General features: G+C 33.1%; 1 protein-coding gene across 3 annotated transcripts in view; it reads right to left on the bottom strand.

Annotated features, from left to right (window-relative positions):
- Window positions 1-17,475, bottom strand: part of LOC141845071 (uncharacterized) — a 53,305-nt gene extending 35,830 nt beyond the window's left edge. Inside the window, exons 1-4 of one of the 3 annotated variants that reach the window (XM_074733106.1) lie at window positions 17,244-17,475; window positions 12,852-12,927; window positions 12,519-12,768; window positions 11,943-12,023 (exon numbers count right to left, since the gene is read on the bottom strand). In XM_074733106.1, coding sequence (XP_074589207.1) covers window positions 11,986-12,023; window positions 12,519-12,768; window positions 12,852-12,927; window positions 17,244-17,248 — 369 coding nt within the window. In that variant the 5' untranslated portion in view covers window positions 17,249-17,475 and the 3' untranslated portion in view covers window positions 11,943-11,985. Of the gene's footprint in view, window positions 1-11,942; window positions 12,024-12,518; window positions 15,665-17,243 lie in introns of those variants that run through there. The other 2 variants (XR_012603215.1, XR_012603214.1) reach the window with 2 other exon arrangements.
- Window positions 17,476-18,916: the final 1,441 nt, after the last annotated feature.

The following is an 18,916-nucleotide window of genomic DNA, read 5'->3' on the forward strand; positions in this document are numbered from 1 at the left end:
TTCAATTCAAATTTAAAAATTCAAAACAAATTCAAATTTTAAATTCAAAATTCAATTCAAATTTAAAAATTCAAAACAAATTCAAAATTCAATTCAAATTTAAAATTCAAAATTCAAAACAAATGAAAATTTTAAAAATAAATTAATAATAATTCAAACAAACATATCTAAAAGCCATAAACCTAATTATAATAAAATATTTATTATTATAAAACTAACTTAAAACATTACCTAGTGAAACGAATTCAAATAAAATTCAAATTGTGTCAAAATGGGTTGACACATTCGCGGGTCCACTCGAAATGTATCCAATCGAGAATTTAAAACATTATTAGAAATTAAAAATTATTTGACTTGTTTAACTCATGCTTAACTATCATATAGATATATATGCCTTATTTTATACACATAAATGACATATCATCATGTTACTTACTGCTTAATCTAGAATAGTTAGTTAAGGATAAATGACTGGTTGACACTTACCAACATAGTACCAGAGTAAGGCGAGATAATAATACGTTAAGAAAACATAATCTAGGTAGTCAAATGGGGTAAGGACTACCTTACTTGATCTGCTTAACTAAGTTAACCTAATTGAAACTACCTCGTCACATCCTATCTTAGTTAGACCAAGGTTTCTTAAGAAGTTGTTTAAGATCATAATGTCTTAAAAAACTTTGTGTAAGGAAGTGATTATTGTTCCGATAACCAAGAAGGCTCGTGTCTTGCCACGACCTGAAAGTCGATTTTTGAAATACGGACTTAATCAACCAACAATTAAATCTGAATATAACACAAGGTCAAACAAAATTGACAAATCATCTTACAACACCTTTAAGGCAACCTTTATATGTCATATACTGAGGCACTTAGAATGGGTGAGATGTTAAAGACTATTCAAGTACAAAGTTTTAAAAAATATTTTCAAAAATTATTAAATTATTTTCTAAAAACTATTTTTAAAAATTTGATAATTATTTAAAATTCATGATTTTTGTGTATACTTATATTATGGTTTTTAAAAATATAAATTTTTGAAAATTGGTTAACTAACATTTAGACGCAAAACTTTTAGGTCAGCACTAGATCTAGAACCCTATGACACATAGGCAAAACCTAAGAGAGTGTCTAGTTGGAAGGGAGAATATTTTTGAAAGACTTGATTTTCAATAGACTTTTTTTTAAAAAAAATTTGAAAATATTTTTTTAAAAACTAATGTTTTATAAAATATTTTGAACATTGTTCTTTTGACTTAGAATATCCCTTAAGACACATAGGGAGATTGTCTTCTAGTGAACAAAGAACTCTAAGAGAGTGTCAGATTCAGGAGGAGTCCAAACTTAAAAAGTTAAATTAAAAATCATATTTTTAACCTTTTGAAAAATCATAAATTATTTACTTTATTGACTTGGATTAACCTCTAAGACACTTAGGGATTGTTTAGTTCAAGTTATCATGTATAACCTTGGTTATGTGATTACCTAGTAATCACATAACCAAGGTTATAAGGAATAAGACATAACCTATGTTGTTTGGTTCAATTCTAAATAATATAATAAAAACTTATTTGGTTAGAGGTTTTAGTGTATACCTTAGTTTAACATTTACTATATTACCCTTGATTTAATTCTAGACATTTTTATAATTAAATAAATTTAATATTTAATTTTTTAAATAAATTAAATTTAAAAATAAAATTTTAATATATATTCAATCAAATAAGTTATACTCATTCTATTCTAAAAACTAAACCAAAGAAATAATTGTCACGGGTATATTATTCATGAAAGATGGAACCGTTGAGATGTAATCAAAAAATTATCTAGCCATTATTAGGGCTCAATTATGCTTTCACCTTTCCCTTGAAATACACACGCATCAGTAGAGATGTAATCACCGCTCCGCCGCCTCCCCTCCCACTCTGCCGCCGGCCAACTCCTCCCGGTGGTCACCGCCTCCGCCTTGCCGATCCTGCCTCTTCCCTTATCCCCAGGCCCAACCTCGGTCCTCTCGGTGAAACCCTCCTTTTTCCCACGACGCCTGCGTTTCCCAGTTTCGCCTTGCCTCGTCTTAATCCCGAACGTCGGAAATTCGTGCAAGCTGCCGCGGGTTTCCCTTCGTCCGATGCAGCGGAGAACAGAGACAAAGGATCCACTAAGGTTTTGGAATTGCGATTTGGAAATGACGCGATTCGAGAGTCGGCTAAAATAGATTTATGGTAGTTTGATATTTGATACACATATAAGGATATTTTTATCTTAAATGATAAATATTGAAGGGTATCTTTGAGATAAATTTATTATTAACCTCGGAATTATGAAAAAACCTTACCCTGCCAAGGTTATCAGATTCCGGGGTTATAACTCATTTTGTTGACGTGGCAGTAATACCGTATTACTCAGGAATCGTTGATAACCTGAACCAAACATTGATAACCTTGGATAGATAACCAAGGTTATTAAAGATAACCCTCAACCAAACGTGCCCTTAAACCCTAAACCCTAAGAAGGTGTCAGATGGAGAGGGAGGTCCAAAATCAATGAAGCAAAACTATTTCAAAAATTATTTTTGATAATTGAAAAATCTTTGAAAACTATTTTAAAATCATGTTTCAAAAGTATTTTAGAATCATTCTTTTAATTTAGGTCAAACTCTAAGACACATAGGGAAGTTGCTTTGTAGTTAACAAATAGCTCTAAAGGCGTGTCAGGTAAAGGGGAAAACTCTAATTTAAAAAAATAATAAATAATTTTCAAAATTTATTTATTTTAAAATATCTGATTTCAAAACTTATGTTTGAAAAATTCTTTCAAAAAATATATATTTAAAATTATTTTAAAAATCTTTGAAAAACTCATTTGAAAATCCTTTGAAGAATTGATAAATTCTTTGAAAACTTATTTTAAAAATCTATTCAAAACTTATATTGAAAATTTCTTTAAACAAGTATTTTAAAATATTTTTGACATTTATTATAGTTTTCCAAGAATTGTCCAGACTAAGTTATGATCATAAAAAAACCTTTATTGTTGGTGCAAAATTAAAAAACTTTTTGATGTGTGAAAAAAAGGAAAGAAGGGCACTTAAATTAAAAATCTAGAATTCTCCTATATTGTTAAATCCTGACCTAAATTAACTTAAGAGCATCCGCAACGCGCTGTTAATCGGGCGTTAATAGCAGACGTGGAGGAGCGAAGGAAGGACGTGGAAGAGTGAGGGAGGAGTGAGAGAGGAGTGAGGTATTGAACGCGTTCAGAGTTCTGAACGCGTTAATAGGTGGGCCCGTGCTTTTTATTTTTATTTTTTTAATGTTAACGCGTTCGTAGAGGCTGCATAGTGTGAGTGGTGGTCGACCACCGTGGTGATCGACCACTGGTCGACCACCACTCAACCACGTGTTAGTGGACCCAATCGACCACTGGTTAAAGGCGTTATAACGCCACGAGCGTTGCAGATGCTCTAAGAAATTATCAAATATCAAAAAAAAGAGAGATTGTTAATACAATGAGCATTAATCTGTCCTTAGAGTTTCGATGTTCGACAGAAGCTAGCGAGAAGTCCTAGTCAGTTAAATCAGGCAAAGAAAAGTCCTAGCTGAGGCTAGACAGGGAAAGTTCTAGTTGGAGACTAGGCAAGAAAAGTCCTAATTGAAGGCTAGGCAGAGGAAGTCCTGATCTAGAGGATTGGCTAAGGAAGATCTAGTTTGGAAGACTAGACAGAGAAGTCCTGATCTGGAAGATTGAGCAAAGAAGTCCTGACTAGAGGTTGAGTAAGAGAAAGTCCAAACAAGTCAAGGATGACCGAATATTTAACAGGTGAAAAGTCTACCTATGGAAATGACTAGTCCTAACTAGAAGTTAAGCAAAGAAAAGTCCAAATAGGATGTTTGGCAGATGGGAAGTCTACCTATGGAAATAACTAATTCTAACGGGAAGTTACGCACAGGTAAGCTAGTAGGTTAGACCTATAAGGTAAGCCTTAGGTAAGCTTAGTAAGTCAGACGGATTACAAATAGATTTAGGTTGCTTGTTAGTTTGTAGATTAATCTTGCAGAGACCAAAAGCTGGAAGCAAGATGAAGGAAACATAAAAGGAGCAAACAGAAGCAGTAGAACCAAACCTAGTGTCAGCTCAGGTCAAACCCGAGTTGACTGGATCCAAGTGCTCAAATGTTACTCCAAGCGACCAGACGGTCCAGGCGCCCACATTAGTTCCAAGCGCCCGGATTGGTTCCAGGCGATCGGACGTCAACCGAGCGAGCTAGCGAGGCAGATAAGGTGATAGAGTCCCAGTGGTCGGGATACCTCAACCTCCAGGTACCCGGAGCGGTTCCAGGCTCCTAGATCTAGAAGCAACGACCCCAATAAAAACTAAAGAAATCAGATCAGATCGAATCTTATCCAGGCGCCCACATAAAAATTCAGGCGCTCGGAAGGATATATATAAAAGGCCTCAATGTGAAACACCAAAGAGCAACTTCTCTATGCCATACTCTTCATCTTGCAGTGTTACTAAATGCGAACGGAGTCAAGCTCGTGCAACCGGGGAAGTTCCAACAGGAGTGTATAGTGCTCAGGACTTCCGGATCAGCTATTACACATGTTTGGTTTATTCTTTTCTTAAATCTTACATTTGTATTTTCATTTATTATTGATTGGACTGTAAGATGGATTTCTACGCTTCCGGACAAAAATCTGGAAAGGAGACCACTAGTAGACGGATGTCTCCCGTACATAGGCCTTGGATGTACTAATCCTGGGGGTTAGGAACCAAGTAATCCGCGTGTCCTTCATTGTTTACTAATTTCGCTGCTAAGTCTCTGTGATAGAACAAACGAACAAAAACGAAGAACACGTTATTCACCCCCCACTAGTGCATCCTAATGATCATAAAATTGGTATCAGAGTAGGCATGCTCTCGATAAGGACTAACCGCCACGGGAGCAAGATGGCAAAGATGGAGGAACGAGGTAAAATTTTTAATGCTCATTTTAAAATTCATATAATATATTTTAAGTGTAGGGAGAGAGGACACTACAAAAACTAGTGTCTTACTCGTAAGACTCGGAGTACACCACCGACGGACAAGAAGCAAGGAACAAAGAGCATATCAGATGCTTCAAGTGCTAGAAACGCAAACACTATAAGAATCGATACACAGAGAGGAAGACAGCGGAGAAAAAATCAAAATTTTAGATGCAATTCTGATAAGTATGATTAATTACGAAAATACCTCTAAAATTTTACATGCTAGAGTTAATTTTTTAAATAATTTAGAAATTTTAGTTAATTTAAAAAATTCAACTCTATGTAATTTAGAAATTTTAATTAATTTTTCTGAAACCATAGAAAATTTAATTAATTTAAAAAATTCAACTCTAAATAATTTAGAAAATTTAGTTAATTTGACTAATTCAAATTTAAATAATTCAAACTTAAATAATTTGACAAATTCAAAATTATCTATCTAGACTAATTCAAATAATTCAGAAAATATAAAATTAACAAATTTAAAAAATTAAATAAATCTGACATTTTATTAAATAAAAAAATTAAATAATTTAAAAAATTCAAATATAAAACTTATCAATAGTGAAAATTCATTTAATTGAAATAAATTCAAATTAAATAATAATTTAACTAATTCAAATTTAACAAATTCAATGATTAATAATTCAAATTTAATTACTCTAGATTTATTTTAAATAAATAAAAAATTAAATTAATTTTTTAACTTATTTAATCAAGATAATGATAAATTTAATAATTCAAATTTAATTAATTTAATAAATTTAAAAATTAATAAAAATCAATCAAACAAAATAAAATTGATCATTATCCAGATAAATCGAATAATTTAATTTTAAAAATAACTCAAAATTAAATAATCAAAATAATCCTAATAATAAGATAAAATTAAATTAAGCAAAATAAATACTAAAATTAATAATTTACTTATGAACAATTCAAAATTAAATCTTAAAAATTCTTACATTAAACTTTCAAACTTTAAAAATAATTATTCAAATTTAAATATTATAAATTAAAAATTAAATAATAAAATTAACTATAATCGTGTATCATGTAATTATGAAATAATGAATAATTTAAAAAATTTAAAATTAATTTATAAAATTCAAAATTAAATCCTAAAATTCAAGAAGATAAATTTATAAATGTTAACAAGTCAAATTTAAATTTTACAAACTCAAATTTAAAAAATAAAATTAATTATCATCAAGTTCCATTTAATTATGAAACATAACTTAATTAAATCTATAATTAAATCCTCTTAAAAATTCAAAATAAATTAAAAATTCAAAATCAAAATTCAATTCAAATTTAAAAAATCAAAACAAATTCAAAATTCAATTCAAATTTAAAATTCAAACTAAATTCAAAATTCAAATTTAAAATTCAAAACATATTCAAAATTCAAAAATAAATTAATAATAATTTAAACAAACATAACTAAAAGTCATAAACCTAATTATAATAAAATATTCATTATTATAAAATTAACTTAAAATATTACCTAATGAAACAAATTCAAATTGTGTCAAAGTGGATTGGCACATTCGCGGATCCACACGAAATATATCAAATCAAAATTTTAATACATTATTAGAAATTAAAAATTATTTGACTTGTTTGACTCATGCATAACCGCCATGTACATGCATGTCTTATTTTATACACAGATGACATATCATCATGTTACTGTATAATCTAGAATGGTCAATTAAGGATAAATGATTGGTTGACACTTGCCAATATAGTACCAAGGTGAGGCTAGATCTGTTGAACTAAGTTAGAAAAACGTAATCTAGGTAGTCAAGTGGGTAAGAAGTACCTTGCTTGATCTGTTGAACTAAGTTGACCTAACTGAAGCTACCTCGTCACATCTTAAACTAGTTAGACCAAAATTTTTAAGAAGTTGATTAAGATTATAATTTCTTTAAAAAGTTTTATCTAAAGAAGTAATCGTTGTTCCGATAACCAAAAAGGTCTCTGCCTCGCCACGACCTAAAAATCAATTTTTGAAATATGAACTTAATCAACTGACGATTAAACATAAATCTAATAAAAAGTCAAACATTCAATAGAACATAACTTAAAATTAATAAAGATAAAATTTATAAATCATCTCACAACACCCTTAAGGCTACCCTTGTATGTCATGTACTGAGGCACTTGGAATAGGTGAAATGTTAAAGACTATTAAAGTATAAAATTTTAAAAAATATTTTCAAATATATTAAATTATATTCTAAAAATTATTTTCAAAAATTTGATAATTATTTAAAATTCATTATTGTTGTGAGTACTTATATTATGGTTTTCAAAAATATAAATTTTTGAAAATAGATTGATCAACACTTAAACGCAAAACCTTTATGTCAATACTAGGTCTAGAACCCTATAGCACATATGCAGAACCTAAGAGAGTGTCTAGTTGAGAGGGAGAGTATTCTTGAAAGACTTGATTTTCAATAGACCTTTTTTTAAAAAAAATTTAAAATATATTTTTCTAAACTCATGTTTTATAAAATATTTTGAACATTGTTTTTTTGACTTAGAATATCCCTTAATACACATAGGGAGATTGTCTTGTAGTGAACAAGGAGCCATAAGAGAGTGTCAGATAGAGGAGTCGTCCAAACTTAGTTCAATTAAAAATCCTATTTTTAAACGTTTTGAAAAATCATAAGTTATTTGCTCTATTGACTTGGATTACCCTCAAAGACACTTAGAGAATTTGCCTTATGGGTAACAAGGAGCCCTAAGGAAGTGTCAGTACCTCAGACACATAGGGAGGTTGCTTTGTGATTAACAAAGAACCCTAAGGACGTGTCAAGTAAAAGGGAAGACTCTGATTTAAAATAATAATAAATAATTTTCAAAATTCTTTTATTTTAAAATATCTGATTTCAAAATTTATGTTTGAAAAATTCTTTCAAAAAACATATATTCAAAGTTATTTTGAAAATCTTTGAAAAACTCATTTAAAAATCCTTTGAAAAATTGGTAAATTCATTGAAAACTTATTTTGAAAATCTATTCAAAACTTATGATAAAAATTTCTTTTAAAAAGTATTTTAAAATCTTTTTAACATCTACTATAGTCTTTCAAAAATTGTCCAAACTAAGTTATGACCATAAAAAAATCTTTATTGTTGGTGCAAAATTAAAAATCTTGTTTATATGTGATAAAAGGAAAGAAACGCACTTAAGTTAAAAATCTAGAATTCTCCCAGATTGTTAAACCCTGACCTAAATTAACTTAAGAAATTATCAAACATCAAAAAAGGAGAGATTATTGATGCAAAAAGCACTAATCTGCCCCTAGAGTTTCGATGTTTGACAGCACACCTAAGTTTAGTCTGTTTGACTAAGGGTTGATCCAAACATTACCTAATATTTAGATGTGAGTAAAGTCTAGTTAAATCAATTTGACTAGAAGACTAGCGAGAAGTCCTAGTCAATTAGACCAGGCAAGGAGAAGTCCTAGTTGAGACTAGGTAAGGAAAGTCCTAGTTGGAGACTAAGCAGGGAAAATCCTAGTCGGAGGTTAGGCAAAGAAAGTCCTGATCTGGAGGATTAGGCAAGGAAGACCTGGTTTGGAGGACTAGACAAGGAAGTCTTGATCTGGAGGATTGGACAAGGAAGTCCTAATTAGAGGTTGGGCAAGGGAAAGTCCAAATAGACCAAGGGTGACCGAATGTTTGACAAATGAGAAGTCTACCTATGGAAGTAACTAGTCCTAACTAGAGGTTAGGCAAGGGAAAGTCCAAATAGGATGTTTGGCAGATGGAAAATCTCTACCTATGGAAATAACTAATTCTAACGGGAAGGTAAGCATGGGTAAGCTAGTAGATTAGACCTACAAGGTAAGAGTTAGATAAGCCTAGTAGGTCAGGCGGACTACAGATAGGTTTAGGTTGTTTGTTTATTTGTATGCTGATCTTGCAAGGACCAAAAGATGGAAGCAAAATAGAGGAAGCATAAAAGGAACAAACAGAAGTTGTCGAATCAAGTCTGAGATCAACTTAGGTCAAACCCAAGTTCAATGGATCCGGACGCTCAGATGTTACTCCAGACCACTTGATGATCTAGGCACCCGGATTGGTTCTAGACGACCGGACGTCAATCGAGCGGGCCAGCGAGGCAGATAAGGTGCCAAAGTTTTAGTGGTCGGAACACCTCAATCTCCTGGCGCCCGGAGAGGTTCTAGATGCCCGGATCCAGAAGAATCGATCCCGATAAAAATCGAAGAAATCGGATCGGATCGAATCTTATCCAGGTGCCCGGATAAGAATCCAAGCGCGCTGAAGGTTCTATATAAGAGGTTTTAGTGTGAAGCACCAAAGAACAACTTCTCTACACCATACTCTTTATGATGTGGTGCTACTGAACGCGAATAGAGCCAGGCTCGTTCAACCAGAGAAGTTCCAAGAGAAGTGTGTGGCGCTCAAGATTTTCAAATCGGCTATTACACGCATTTAATTTATTCTTTTCTTAAGTATTACATTTGTGTTTTCATTTATTATTGATTGGATTGTAAGATGAGTTTCTCCATCTCCGGACAAAGGTCCAGAAAGGAGACCACTAGTGGATGGGCGCTTCTTGTACATAGGTCTTAGATGTACTAATCCTGGAGGATTAGGAACCAAGTAAATCCGCGTGTCCTTGCATTGTTTACTAATTCCGTTATTAAGTCTCTGTAATAGAACGAACGAACAAAAATCAAGAACGCGCTATTCACCCCCCCCCCCCCCCCTTAGCACATCCTAACGATTCTACAGTTAGTGTTGCATTAGATTGCATAAAGAGTTCGGCCTCAGTTAAAACGAAAGAGAGGTAAAGATCTTCCACAACATGGCTTCAAGTTTTGATGTTATTAAATTTTTGCATATATTTTATTGCTTTGTGTCTAAGAGTGACAAGTTGTTCGCATATTCAAACTTCAATTTGGTGGTATAGGTTTCTCCTTAAGCTTTGCTTTCATATCTTGTCATGTAGAAAATGTGCCTTCCCCAACTTTCTAATATAGCCTTCAATACCTTTCAAGCTTCAACCGCACTTTTAAGAGTCCTTCAAATTTTCCAACTTTGTTAAATCAAACTAGACTTCCATATGCCATGTGATACCAATCAAAATATTCTTCGATTACAAATAACTAATCAATAGCTCTTTTCAGATGTCTTCCATCAAACTCTAGAACATCAACTTTCACCTTCCATGTGATGTATCTATTAGCATTTTGAGAACAAAATTTATTTAGATAAGGTATCTTGACATCAAAATGATGAGGAGCTTACAATAGTAAGTTAGCTCTTGGCTCATGCTTCTTGGTGAATTGTATTAATATTCTTGTTACCACTCAAATTTAACCTTCCGAGTTTAATGGAACTCCAGATGATGTCCCCTCTTGATTTATTTGCTATATCACATTGGAGACTCAAAGGCTGTCAAAGTTTGTTCCGTCTTCCTATCTCTTCAACAAGCTTCAATAGTAACATAGCTCTTTTAATGAAAGTCACTCTTCTTGTGAAAGTTCTCCCTATTCTTGCTGGCACAATGTCGCCCTGCTCTAATACCAACTAATGCATGATCTTCTTCAAAGGTAAAGTGATCCTAGCTTTAAAAAGGAAGAGGAAGAATGGCGCTTGACATAAAAAACAAAGCAAAAGGAGAAGAGAGATTGATTTGGTCATTTTTATATAATATATCAACTATTGGGATAACTAGTTTCTATAGTTTGAAGGGTCACTTTACTAACATTGCAGAAAGAAATATTGAATGTTTTTCACATGTCTAAAAACCAGTTAAGCAAGAAACGCTTAGGGGAAGAGTTCATCCTATCTTATCACTAAATACTGAAGCTCATTCACTTGTCCTACTTGTCCTAGTTCAATCAGTGTTGTCATATACATAAGATGGCATTTAGCTTTGATCAGAACAGAAATGAGTAGGATGTTTGCTCTCTAGATTAGTTAGTTATACCGGCGATCATGATGATGATAAGCCACTTCTCATGGTGATAGGTAACAGGGTGCAAGAAATATTATATCATAATATCAGTTCCAGTATACATGTTGACTTGATTGGATAGCCTTATTCTTTTGTTGGAGTGGTTCTAGGCAATGGCACCTAGGGTTCTCCAAACAAACACACTTAGATTGGCAATTACACGATAAGCTGAAATCTTTACTTTTCTAGAATACCATTCATTATTCCAAAAAGTGCGATACAAGTCCCCTTCTATAGGCTAACTAAATAGGTTAAGCAAACTAGGAAGCCTAGAAACTTAGGAGCTAGAAAAATTATAGTTAAGAAACTAGCATGACTCTGAAATTTATAACAAAAGATTTTGACTCTAATACAGGTATGGTTCCAACACTTTCTGACTAAAGATATCATCGCTATTATTTATTTAATAACCAAAATATTCTTGTAGCCTTTATATTGGGATTTTTCTTGCCGCTAGTAATATTTAAATCTTCTTGGAACTTTGATGGGGACATTTTATTCTTGCTCTCAAGTAGTAGAGGATCAATCTTGAACTCGCCCTTCAAAGTACAGGGATACATACCACATGAGGAAGGATAAAAAACTAAACACTACTAACACTCATGTAGCTCCAGAAACGTGCTTTAAGAACTGAAGTTAGACAAAACTAAAACATTTACAAAAATAGTTATTAATAGCATTCATGGATAATGAACAGAGAATCATTTGATAGAGTAACAACAGAATCATTTGACAGTGCACCATTAAACTATAAACTGTGAAAATTATTAGATGTAGGGAAATCATTATTGCAAAATCTTTCACAAAACAAAAAAATCATTGGTATATGCAATTTAATGAAACTTTTACCGTACCAATATAACCAACTTAGCTTGTATTTAGGGGAAAAGAGAACTAAAATAGAACCTTACTGTTGTATTACATCATATTTTAAGTGCTGCAGAGCCAACTACATCTGACAAAAACAAGCCTCTCTGAGGTCCCATCCTGTCATTAGTAATCAATTGTTAGAAAGGCTACAACAAGGAGCTGCAAGACCAATTATTAGGAAATCCATAGGAATAAATTAATAACCAAAGACAGATAGCTATATATAAAGAGCATAGCGAAGAAAAAAATAGTTTTTGCACACCAGCAAACCCAAGTGAAGTTTAACGATCAATGTGTTATGGAGAAAAGGAAATAAACCCATTATAGCAGCTTACGTAGTATGAGTTTTTATAGTTGTCACAGAAACAGTATCTAGAAGTAATCCATTTGTAACAACTCCTTAAATAATATCAAACTTGTCCCAGTGTGCTAGTAAATTGCTGGCTAGGAACTCTAACAGTAGATACTCCGGAAGCTAAAAAAGGATAAAAGTATCATTTTAAGATTCATAATTTGTGAGTAAGCAAACCAATGTGGGTGTGAAGACCAACATGGAATACTAATATTTGATTAAAAACAAAAAATATCAAGTACATAGCTAGTAGTACTTACCATTCTCCAAACAGACATGTTGAGCTTCTCTAGGCCCATCAAATATTAAAACTCTATCTAAAACTGCAATTTGCCAAGGCCTCAACAATTCATTAGGTTTGCATGTCGCCAGTATACTTCTACTATCAAAGTTGCAACTAGCAAAATCACATGGTGGTGAATATCTAGTTGCTATATAGGGGAACAATGCAATTGAAACTGAAGGGAGAACAACAGAAAGGCCATGTGAAGTAACCAGATACAAGAACCCCTGAAAAAGACAACCAAGTGATTTATAACAGAAGAGCACCTTCTGAATTTCCCATGTGAATAGAAGTCTCTTTCGTCAAGTACCAAACAATTCATGTGGATGTCAGTGTGGACAACTCTGTGCCCCTTCTGTTCCTTCATATTGCAACATTTGACAACCCTAGCAAAACCAAAGGGTGAAAGGCATATACAGTCATCATTTACTCTGTCTAAAGGTAAAATAATTCTTCGCATAGGAACAGAGTTTTTGGATCCACAATTACCAATTCTACAATCATTTACTGGTAAACTAGTACCACCAAAACCACTTTGAAAAGTATGTGATTGCTTTTCTTCACCTACAAACTATTTTTTGAATCTTACTCTTTGCTTAAGATTAACCTGATCTGTACTTCCAAAATATTAACCTAGCACAATTGAATCAGAAAATTCCGGGGCATCCAGATAGACCAATAAATGACTGTTGAGCACCTACAAAATAACCAGCAACCTTCCAACCAGACAACAAGCCAAAGATCAGAGTGCTCAGAATGAGGTGTCAATTGTTTAGGCTTATGATGCTTTTCTGAGATATAGTCACCAGCATAAACTAAATAAACTACCCCATGCACATCGACTATGGCTAGATGCAATGAGTGTGAAGTCACCACCAATTTCTGAAAGCTCTAATATTTATGGCATTGGTACCATGGTCAACATCACTTAAATTTGTCTTTTCAAAAGATGCAACCCCATTAAATGGCAACCATCTATCCACTTCACAGCACTGTACAGTATCAAACTGCACTATGAGCTTACCAATATCTGCGACCCACATTCTGACCAAACCAAAGTTGTTAAGGCAAACAAGATAGTTGCCTGAAAACTGCAAATCGGCCCATGGTCGAAATCAACCAGAGCCGGATATGAATCCTTGAGGTTAACAAAACAAACCCATTGTATGCCCCACCAGTGTAACATAATAACTACAACAAATGTGTTATTTGAATATTCAACACTGTTTTCACAACTTTTAATCAAAGTGTCAGACCAACTTATGCAAAGAGCTTGAGAACACCTTTTAACACCTTTAAAGAGTGGCAACCAAACAGCTCATTAAGGCAATCTATGAACCTTTTAAAGAATCTATCACTAGTAGTCAAGGTTTAGGTGACTAAATTTTGTGTTGGTCAACCAAAGATTACCCACTATACAACTTAATTTACAAAATGTTAAGTTAGGTCGGCCTATATTGTCCAAGGTGATCAAAGGCTTGAAAGTCAACCAAGATTTTGAATGTTGGCTTCCAACAGCCATTTATGGCAAGTTTTTGGTCGTCCAAAGGTAAGGTTTTGATGGTCGACCAAAAACGAAAAACATAACCCCACAAAGCAAAATCTATATATACACACATATATATAACCATCTGGCTTCATTTTAAAGCCTCATAATTTTTCTGGCAAAGACTTGCATGAAAAATCATCCAGCTTTTCTTCGTCATTGTTAAAGTGAGATTGTCAAGAGGCCTTTTAGAAGACTTATTCAAGATTTCATCCTCTCATCGCAAGCTCTCTCAGTTATGTTCCCATCGCACCTAGGGTTAATTTCCATCTCACAAGATGAGGTGTAAGGTTTTTTCTTTACATATTGTATTATTGTAGAGAGTTGATCCACAATTCAAAGTTTCATCCTCTAAAATTTCATGCTTAAGTGGAAATTCCATAAATTTTGTCGAGATTTCCATGAATTGTTAAGTCTAGCTCTATTACCTTGTGTTAAAGTGTTGTTAGTTATTTTGTTTTAAGTTGTCACAAAGGATACATAGGATCCTAAAGTTCTAAGTGCATAGTTTGCTTAAATCTTGACACATACATGAACATAATTCTAGCATTTGAATTTAGCATTATAATTGAAATAAAAGTAGGAGACTGTCTATTGAATCTCTCTCCTAGATGGTGTCATTTGATCGTACATCTTTACTGCCCTATCACATGAAATTCAAGTATTGCAATTTCAATTAAAACTGATGCGACTAAGCCCTTTAAAAAAAACAATCAGGAGTTGAATTACTTAAATTTCTGGAAGATTGCACAAACAAACTTCCTGATAAATAAAAAAGAAAAGTAGAAACTGCAAGTGAAGACTATAGAGCTAGCAAAAAATAGTAGCTGCACACAAGTTAGATAGATAGTCAGTCAACTAACATAAGGCATAAAGTTGTGATTAAAATATTAAAGCTTTCTGTTAGAGGGGATACAGAATCATGAAAAATATTTGACATTACTTGATAGTTAAAATTCCTCTTACCAGTTCCAAATTCAAATTACTGATTGGTCAGACAAGCCTCATTGTGACATTTCAGAATTGTTAAACAGGGTATAGCATTGTATTAAGCTTGTTGAGTTATATAAGAAAAGAAGCAGTGTCACAGGAAAAAAAAAATCCCTTAATGAAAAATAAGGCAACCATTAGTCTGTACATATTCATGTAGTATTTAACATATATATTACCCAGTTTAAATGGACAAGTTGATTGCCAGTATTCAAGCGTAAAATGTACACTCTTACCTTACTTGCTTCTACTATAAACAATATTGCAATTTGACTTTTCTTCCTATGTTATCAAGAACATCATAGATTACTTAGGATGTTGTATATGGGCTCATAAACAAGATGAGATGAGTAAGGCTCAACAACGCTGAAGCTTGCTCATGACAAAAATATTGATGAGTTTGTGTTGAGCCCAAGTTCAACCATGCTCAAAGGTTCATGCTTTAGATTGATACCGATAGTTTTTGAGATTGAACATTCGCATCTCTCAATTAAAATCAAGCAGAGGTTCATAATTATGCTAGAACTCAAATGAATGAAGAGACTAAGTATAAATACTTTTAAACAAACTTAAGCTTTCATAACCCACTTTTAAACTTATTTATGAATTTAAGAAATATAAATTGATGCTACAATGTGCATAACAAATTTGATAAAAAAATAATCAACACATATATGCAATGTGCTACAATGAATCAATAATCTTTCATCTTTAATCCTTTATGCAATACACGTTTTTACTTATATATTGTACAAGCTAATACATCTTCAAATTCATAATTTACTTTACACCACATAAAAATATCAAGTATCAAATGACATTGAACACTAAAGAAACTTTTAAATGATCTTGATTATTGTTCATGAACGCTGATGAGTTTACTTACGTTCATATTTCGTTTGTTTTGGTATCCAAGACTAGTAAACAATTAGCATGTTCATTTATTGTTCCAAATGAACATGTACAGGATTCAACCATGTACCAAGCTTTTAAGGAACATTTAGTTTGTTTATAGTCAAAATGATGCATTAAACATTAAGAAAAAAAACCAAACTAAGAAGAAGAATATATATAGTGGGAAGCACAACCTAGTGTGTATCTCATCACCAAAACAGTACAATTGTGTTAGCTCCATTAAGGGTCATAATGTATCTGCAGAACAACTGATCTTTGCACTTCTGAGTATGAAAGTGCTTAGCTCCATTAGCAATTGACATCAATGACAGTATACAGAACAAATTATAATATAAAAGCTAATAACAATTAGAAAGCCCAGTTAATCAGAACATGCAACATGGAGGTCTGAATAGATTTCCTCATGTTGAGAAGAATTATAAGCTAATTATGAACTCTTTGGTACCAATATACCCCCAAATGAAAATTAGCGCTAGAAAGAGAGGATTGTAAAAAAAAGGAAGTTTAGCAAAGCAGTTTCCTAAATCAAACATGTAAATTTTAAGATTAATATGGAAATAATAGAATGGATGAAGCAAACCAACAAACATAATAAGTCAGGATTCGCTAAAAGAAGTATGCAATTGGAGAAGGCAAGGAGAAAAGGAAGAAAGCCCCCTGGGCAAGGATGGAGTCCACGAGCATCAGGTGCGAGGCTGATGGATTCTCTCTGCCCATGCTGTCGTCCTTTTTCTGAAGAACCGGCAAGATTAGCGAATCTGGCGTGAATCCATTGGAGCTGGACCGCAACCTACAAGAATGGAGAAGGAGCCAGTCCAGTATGAGGTGATCTGCTAGAGACCGCAAACACAGGTTGTTAACGAGCCGCGTGCCTCCCGATGGAAACCCTAACCGGTGGGTTCATCCGGAGGAGGGTGGCGCGGGCATCGCTTGGGTCGCGACTGTGTCGGCTAAAATTTCCTAGTAACGTGCTCTTCCGAAGTTTCTTTCAGATCTATCCAGACCTACTGGCCGGGTTCGTTTGCCTTGTTCACCGAGACAATATCTTCCTTCTCCGATCGTTAGCTTCTTGCGCTCTTCAACGTTCATAGCAGAGAGGAAGAAGCACAAGCAAGGAAATTGAAAGGAGGTGACTGAAGGCGATAGGAGGAGGTGCTTGAAGAAGGCAGACGCGGGAAATGAGGCGTGTTGATTTCAAGAAACGGTACAGTAACTGGAGAAAAGAAAGAAATAGGAAGGCTTAAAATGTACCTCATCGGAGAGAAGGCCGATCTAGGCTGCCGGTGACTGGAGTCGGTGGTTCTCTCTTCCGTAGTGATATCTAGGGCAAGACCAGACGGCGACCAGGAGACGGGAGAGGAGATGCGTGCGGAGAAAAGGCTTCGTCGGCGAAGTGCTAACTTTCAAACGTGGAATTGACATTATAACGGTTCGATCCGTCCGTCGCAACCGAGTCGACTCAAAATCGGGCTGCCATAAATTCGATATACGCGGGCGGGTTACGGCCACACCTCATTTATTTAATTTATGCTTTATTTACGTTAAAAACAGATTGAAAAAATTAAAAAAATTAAAAAGAAAAGAAAAAAAAACAAACTTTAGCAAATTTGTTGTTGTTAGCTAATGGAATATCAGGGCTACGAGTATATCTATAGCCGCAAGTTATCTTTCTCGTGGCAATAAATAACTTCGCACGCTACTATAAAAAATAAAATTAATTTGGTAAATTCTCACATGGTGCATTTTAAATTTGAGAATATTTAAAAGACGTATTGAAATTTTATTTTTCTAAAAAGGCGCATTTGATTCTCCTTTATTCCTCCAATACGTACCGATTTTTTTTTCTTTTCTCTATCATTAGCATTCAACATTTAATATATTGTGTTGTTTTATTCACTGCTAAAATCAAATACTATGGATGGGTGGATGCGTAGTTCAACTATTATTATGAATGATACACACATTAAAAAACTATGGATTTAACTATAAAAAAGTCTAAGTATTAATTGATAATATTAATTTAATTAATTTAATTAAAAATCTTATGCATCATTCTAAGACTAAACACATAGAATTTAAACATCATTTGTTAGATATCATATAACAAATGATGATATTACACTTAAGTACGTTGAATCTAAGTCCAATATAGATTATATCTTTACCAAGTCTTTAATAGAAGCTAAATTTAGTAACCTTAGGAGAAGATTCAACTTATGCATAATCAAATAAATTTTAGATATTAATTTGATTTGATTAGCTGTGCTAGTCTTGACTACTATTTGATGACTATGTTTGAGTAGCTTTGACTTACTTATTTGATTGCTCACTTTTTGCTTCAAAGTTACTTAATTCTTAGTCGTTAACTTAATTTGAATTTAGTTTATTCTTACTTGCTAACTTTACATGACTTAATATTGAGGTTTGAACTTGTTTTAACTTACTCGTAGTTGACTCATATCAATTTTATTACCTTTCTTATATTGTGTGTAGGATTGTTGTGGATCAATAGAGGGAGGGGGTGAATATTGATTGTGTCACGTCCCGAAAGACGGTCGTGTGAAAAATTTCGACAGCATCTCCCTAGTAACAATGACAATTTTCTTGAATAAATGTATATATAAAGGCTCACATGGTCTATCCATACTACATAATATGGATTTATGTACAACTAAACAATAGAAATGTGACCAACTTGACTACTCACACATCCTACGTATGCATAACAATGTAAATATAAATCTACACAACCACCAACGAATAAACTCGAAAAGTTTACAAAATCAAAAATTACGCATGCGGAAACATAAATGGATACGACTATAAAATATGGATAAGCACCACAAAAAGGAACATACTAAAGTCTCAAAAATACCGATACAAATCATAAACTCGAAAGTAAAGAAGGCAAAACAAAAAGTTCC

This window comes from Curcuma longa, chromosome 14 (genome assembly GCF_044706935.1).
Source record: "Curcuma longa cultivar G26 ecotype Majalengka, Jawa Barat chromosome 14, ITB_CL_G26_1.1, whole genome shotgun sequence".
NCBI classification, from domain to species: domain Eukaryota; kingdom Viridiplantae; phylum Streptophyta; class Magnoliopsida; order Zingiberales; family Zingiberaceae; genus Curcuma; species Curcuma longa.